General features: G+C 36.0%; 1 protein-coding gene across 1 annotated transcript; it reads right to left on the bottom strand.

Annotated features, from left to right (window-relative positions):
- Positions 1 to 2,749: 2,749 nt before the first annotated feature.
- On the bottom strand, positions 2,750 to 4,982 carry LOC107901936 (glucose-6-phosphate/phosphate translocator 2, chloroplastic). The gene is made up of 5 exons (XM_016828122.2): positions 4,204 to 4,982; positions 3,888 to 4,113; positions 3,576 to 3,798; positions 3,245 to 3,458; positions 2,750 to 3,091 (listed from the first exon to the last, which is right to left on the bottom strand). The coding sequence occupies exons 1-5, from the start codon at positions 4,720 to 4,722 to the stop codon at positions 3,080 to 3,082; spliced, it is 1,194 nt and encodes a 397-aa protein (XP_016683611.1). The 5' UTR covers positions 4,723 to 4,982; the 3' UTR covers positions 2,750 to 3,079.
- Positions 4,983 to 6,329: the final 1,347 nt, after the last annotated feature.

Below are 6,329 nucleotides of genomic sequence, written 5' to 3'. Positions count from 1 at the left end.
TCAGGCTTTATAGCCAAATATTATAAATATTTTGTTTTTGTTTTTGTTTTTGTTTTTTCTCTTTCCCTGCTTCTGCTTTTTGCTTCTGTTCCTCTGTTGTTTTGTAGGTAGTGGTGGCAGAAGGGGTATCAAACGGCGAGGCTGTGGCACGAGAGGGGCTTAGGGTTAGCTAGGGTTTCCAAAAAATTCCAAGTTTTGCGCTTTCAGGCTTTTTTGTATTTAGGCCAATCTATTTTTGTAAATGAACTTTTTATTTTATTTATTTATTTTTTGGTTTCTGTTTGGGCCGGACGAAATTGGCCTATTACAGCTATTGTTCCTTTCTATTTTTGTTTTGTTTATAAGAGCGTTAGTGATTAATTTCGCTCTATGTTTTATTGAATGTTGATTGGCTTTTTTATTTCTAGGCGAGAGGGTTGGAAATCAAGATCCTTCAGAGGTATAGTTGTCGTGTTTGTTGCTGAGTTCTAAAGGGTAAGTGTTTGACATTAGTGTGGTGTTCAAATTTTTGGGTTAAGAATGTGTTTTTGGTTGGGTATATCTTGGGATTAATTAAGGCAATTTCATGAATGTTTGTAGGTTTCATGAATTTCAGGAGCGTGGTTAATCGTATTCTTGATTAGGTTTGTAAAAATGACCCAAAATCTCCCTAGAATTTTGACTGAAATCGCAAAACAAGGGCTATTTCAAAACTGCCCAGTTTCCTCACGGTCGTGTGTGTTTTTTTTTACAAACTATGTGATTTGGTCGTGTGTAACAGACGGCCGTGTGAGATTGAGCAACCTGTGTGGTTGGGCCGTGTGGGGGACATAGCCGTTTGAAAATATACAAACCGTGTAGGTGGCCCATGTGGATAACACGGTTTAAGCTATTGAGTTGTGTGGGTCACACAACCATGTGAGCCTTTTGGCAAATTTTAGAACCCAATTAACAGTCATTTGGGGGACTTGATATTTGGGTCCAAGAACGTCGTAAGGGCCGGAAAACTGTAAGTTTAGTACTTAAGTTTGTATAGATAGTATCAAAAGCATGATAAACATCATAAGCTAAATCTAACTTATAAGTTAAGTCATGCGTAAAATGAATTATGTAAGTAAGCATGTCATGTAACGTATGCTATATGTATGTATGTCGTTCGTTTATGATTATGATATGTATAAGATATGCATCTGATATGTATATGTTTAGGGTGGAATATGTTTTGATGGAGGAAGTGTATATGACAATATTTACTACAAATATGGCAGCTAGACTGCAAAACTATACGTACGGCAGCCTAGCTGCAATTATATGAGTGGCACACCGCCACATTTTGGTGTGATTGGATTGATAGACTCTAGTAGTCTAATATGGTGTGATTGGTTGGATGGAGATGGTGTGTAGCAGATGGGGGTATGATACAATATGCATGTTATAATTCGATATGGTATGTTCGATACGACCTAGCATGATTTGCTACTATATGATAAGTTATGATCTGAATAAATTGTGATACAATATGAAATATCTGAAAGATATATGTTTTGTGATACTCTGATACATAATTTATATATATGAAAATGTATGTTTTTGAATTATGGGCCAAACTACACACCGGGCTATAAGCTCACGGTTCCGTATGTTTCGTTTCAAATAATCCTCCGACTGAGCAATGGACGGCGGCACTGGAGCCCGAGTTTCATATTTTGATTTATTTTATTGATCTCTTTTGTTTGTTAACTATAGACATTTTCGGACTTTTTTTTGGCTTGTTTAACTTTCGGACTTTTTATGTTTGGTGTAGAACATTGGGGCAAAAACGTTATTTTACGTTAAAGCTTAAAGAATTAACGACACCAACTTAAGATAACTAAAATGAAATCTAATTTTCAAATATTGAAAATTTTAAGGATTTTCCGCCAAAAATATATTAATAAGTAAACCTAGAGGATTTTATGGGAAAAAGAAGTTTTCGAAATATGAATATGAAGAAGCGAAATTGGAAGTAATTCTTTGAACGCAATTAGGTTTTGAATTTGTTTCCTAGAAGTTAAAATACTTGATTTGGTTTTAAAGGATTTATTTGTTTTTAATCCGTCAGAAGTGTTGGTACTTTTGTTTAAGCATTGTAACCCTCACAATTCGACCGTAATATTTAAATAGGATTTAGGGTGTTACAAGTCAATTAGCACAAGAGTGACAGCATTACTGTAAAAGGCCGAAAAATAAACCTGAATGACCTCTCTAATATCATTGAGCACACTCACCAACTTTAATCGAAGAGATCATATTCCTAACTCTTCTAGCTGATGGAAAAATTTAGTATTTTTATCTCCCTGAAACATTTTTGAAGTCATTCCCTTTCCTCCCTTGCGTACAAACCCCACAACTTCCACGTGAGAATTAACAATATCATTGGTAGTATGATCTGATTGGACTAGTTTTTCTAAGCTATTAATTCCTTGTTCGATATTAGAGATAGACACGGTGTCTCCCTTTTTCCATCTTCATGGTCACTCTCATTGATCAGTTGACGGTTGAGACTAGTATTATGACTGAAGCTCTTCGCAGATTGACTTTGGTACCTAACTATCATGTGGTATAATTGTTCTGTCCCTCAAAACGGGTTTATTAACGCCCACACTTAATTCTGATCTTGTCTAATCGGCATTACAGTATGGTCGTGCCAACTTCTTACTTGCATCATTTAAGTAGGCCTTTCTTAGTTACTTTGGCATGCCTGTCTAGGTTCTTAGAATAGAATCAATCATTAAAACCCACTACATCCATCATTTCCATTGCTCAAAACATAATAGGCATCAACAAACTTGTCTTTCTTCGCTATAATACAAAGGTTATGCACCCCCCCCCCTTGTTTCAACTTACAAAATGTAAAATAAAATCTACTAGTTAATTAGTAGCATTGAAGGTTGCAAAGACTATCATATTAACTTGTTGCTTCCATCTCCAGGACTTCATGTGGAATGCATCAAAACTAAGCCCATTAGCATCATCTTCAGTGAATTCCTTCCAAATATTCATAAAGCCCCTTTTTTATTGTTTGTCAGTTCAACAAAATCTTGAAATTCTTTGACCTTTCTCACTGCTTTGCCTGCTCAAAACCAAACGTTTTCATTAGACAATAAACATGGTTTAATTTCAAATTGAGCAAATTTGTCCATTATTTACCACTCTTTAGTCCCAAAATCTCTAAAGAAATCTGAAATTCCAATTGAGCAAAGAGAGAAGAGAATATATACATTACCTGTGAATAAAGGAAGGTTCCAAGGATGGCAATGGCAGCTCCAAGAGCATTAATGGGCTGAACAGGTGTGTGGAAGATGATGATGGACGACACTATAACTGAAATCCTCTTCATTGTGTTCCCAATGCTAAATGTCAGGGGAGAAATTTGATCCAGAGACATGTATGAAACTTGATTATATAAGTGATAGAAGACACTCTGAGCTACCACCCACCTGTAAAAAAATCCAGAACCAGACAATTGTTTATAAGAAACAAATTAAAGGAGAAAAAAAATATGGGTCATTTGATTAACTTAAAACCGGCCAAAAGAAAGAAAAGTGGTAAATTACCAGACAAAATTGGGTCCAATTTGTGAGACTGCTTTTTGCCAGCCAACAGCCCATAGCTGATGACCCTCGACAGCGATTGCAAAAGGTGTAAGAATCAAAAGGGACAACATAGACAAACATGCATAGTAGTTCATCCCACTCACTGACTTCCCATTCATCCCTTTCTTTGAGAATATGTTTCTAAACACGAATGCCAAGTTTGATATCATAGCCCCCATGAAACCTGAAACACAATCACAATGCAAAGCTCAAATTTGTATCACAGAAAAGATAGAAAAGAGGTTAATTCAATCATGCTTGCTTTCTTCTTACCAGTCATGTTGAAATTGAGCTCAGTCAAAGCTGAAAGTGCACAACCTCCAATAATTGGTACAAGGGACAAGTAAACTGGCATTGGAAATGAGTCCCCTAACAAAAATCTTGAAACCAAAACGCTGAATGCAGGTTCACCACTCTTGATTATATGTGTGAAGGAAACAGCGACCTTTGACATGCTCACAGTTGCTGCTACATGCCCGATTGTATGTGCCACCGCAACCTAAAACATGCAAACCCATCAATAAATTTCTTTAACATGTTCCAAAGAGTCTCTATTCTTGCGAAGTGGTTAAAACGTAGAAAAACTTACAGGGAAAAGGGTCTTCCAAAACTCAAAGTCGGTTTTAGGAGCATCAGCAACTCTAGTGGCCCAAGATATGAGCATCAGCAAAGAGCCAGCAGCCAAAGATAGGGTAGAGGTCAGCCAAGGGAAAGGGAAAGCATTGAGAACCTTCTTGTTATATATGTTGAAAACTACATTCAAAGCCCACCAAGTAGCAAAGTAAATCCCAATCTTAATCCTTTTAGCTGCTTCCAATCTCGCATCCTCGTCAGGTAACTCAATTTTTATGTCCAGAGGCCTAGACCTGTCGGCTTCATAGGCCTGGCACTCAGTTTTCCTCTGCTGGGTGTTTTTGGAGATTGCAAGATTGTCAATGGAGGCAACATGTAGCGGTTTTTGAGAAGAGAAAGACTGGGTGGGGAAGGCACTGTGGAGGCTCTTGATAATGGGCAATGGAGAGAATTGTGGTGTTGGGATTGAACGTCTATTGGGTAAGAAACCTGTGGAAGTGAAAGAAGATGGGGAGAGCTTAATTGAAGAAAGCATGGTGTTTTAGGAAGTTTTTCAAAGAGAATGTGAGTTTGACAGTGAGAGGAATGTGATATTTGTAGGAAAATCTGGAAGTTTGATAGATGTACGGAGTCTCAGAGAGAAGAAAAGAAAGGTTTTGGTTTGGTTTGGTTTGGTTTGGTTTTGGGTGAAAAGAAGGGCAAAGCAGAGAGGGGAATTTATAGGAAAGTAAAGAGCAGAGGAAGGAAGAAGACGCCTCCATACTATTGATTTTTCTTCGCTTGCAGAGTTGCACATGCTTACTCGGTTTTAGATTGTTTTTTTATTTATTTACTAAAATATCCTTCTCCTTTGTTTTTCTTAACCATATTCAATTCTCCCATTATGAAAACTGAAATTTCAATCATACAAAACCAATAGTTTGAAGATGCTTAATCTAAAATTAAAATTATTTACCTCTAAATAATTGGAGCTTAAATTATATCAATATATAGTCTAAATTAATGAAAATTTAAAAGGATTAGAATTTGAACAACCTCAACTTTTGAAAATTCTAATGAGTAAGTGCATGTTTGCAAATTGGACTTCCAACTTTGTTTTCTTTGATATCACCCATTATTTCTCTTAACCATTAATTGTCAAGCTGCAAATTTTAGAACATGGGAAAACAGTAGTCCAACTGGCATGAACTTTCCTTTGTATTTCTTGAATAGTGCTCAAATTAAGGTTCCAAATTCCACCGCCACCTAACTTGAATTTCCTTAAACAAATTTTCAGCCACCTAAAAATATGGAACGTTCTTTTCTTTGATAGTTTCCCCACCAATAATATCATAGCGGAGTGTTGTATATAAATATGTCTTCAGCACTGTGTAGCCATACCAAATGACCTATTATAGTTGATGGTAACAGCCCATTACATTGGTCTCAATTCTTCACCGTTAATTTTCTTGCAGCAACTGAGCACCCCCATTATTGAACATGTAAAGACAATCCCAAGCAATAAAAATCTCGACCCAAAAAGACACCTGTCAATCTGCATGTGTTTTTGATCGTTAAACCTTTTTTTCTTTTTTCCTTTTTTTCATGCTATATTATTTGGACGGATCAAAATTTTCTAACTCTTAAAATGGAGGGAAAATATTATATATATCAGTCCGATTGATTGACGGCTGGTGCAAGATGTAAATTTAGGTGTAGCAGTTGGGACAACATTCGCTGGTGCAATTGGAATGGGAAAGAAAGTAGTCACGTGAGTTTCAACATGGAATGCATGTTGTCGTTTGGAGGTAATGGGAGGGTGAGATTGTTTTGTAATTACAGCTGACAAACAATCCCAACAGCCAATGGAATGGAGTAGGGTTTGGCTTGGTGATTGGGATGTGTGATATTGTAAACATTTCACCAACCCTTCATGGCTGCAACTGGCCACTCCACCTGTCCTTGTTGATCTATTATACGGATGTGAACAAATTATTTTTTATATTAAATAATGTGAAATTAGAATAAAGTTAATACTTATGGTTTAAAAAAAGTATTTATTATTTAAAAGAGTTAATATTTTTAAATTTTTTATATTTTGTAAATGAAATCTTTCGTTTAGAATTGAATCAACATTTTTTATAAAATAAATGTTAATTTTAT

This window comes from Gossypium hirsutum, chromosome D06 (assembly GCF_007990345.1).
Source record: "Gossypium hirsutum isolate 1008001.06 chromosome D06, Gossypium_hirsutum_v2.1, whole genome shotgun sequence".
NCBI lineage: Eukaryota > Viridiplantae > Streptophyta > Magnoliopsida > Malvales > Malvaceae > Gossypium > Gossypium hirsutum.
This window is presented reverse-complemented; position numbering and strand designations above follow the sequence as displayed.

Excerpts from the sequence above, each read along its gene's own strand:
- LOC107901936 (XM_016828122.2), bottom strand. The coding sequence starts at position 4,722 with ATGCTTTCTTCAATTAAGCTCTCCCCATCTTCTTTCACTTCCACAGGT. Across the intron at positions 3,799-3,887 it reads GCTCAATTTCAACATGACTG|GTTTCATGGGGGCTATGATA; the intron begins GTAAGAAGAAAG and ends ATTGTGTTTCAG. Across the intron at positions 3,459-3,575 it reads ATTGGACCCAATTTTGTCTG|GTGGGTGGTAGCTCAGAGTG; the intron begins GTAATTTACCAC and ends ATTTTTTTACAG.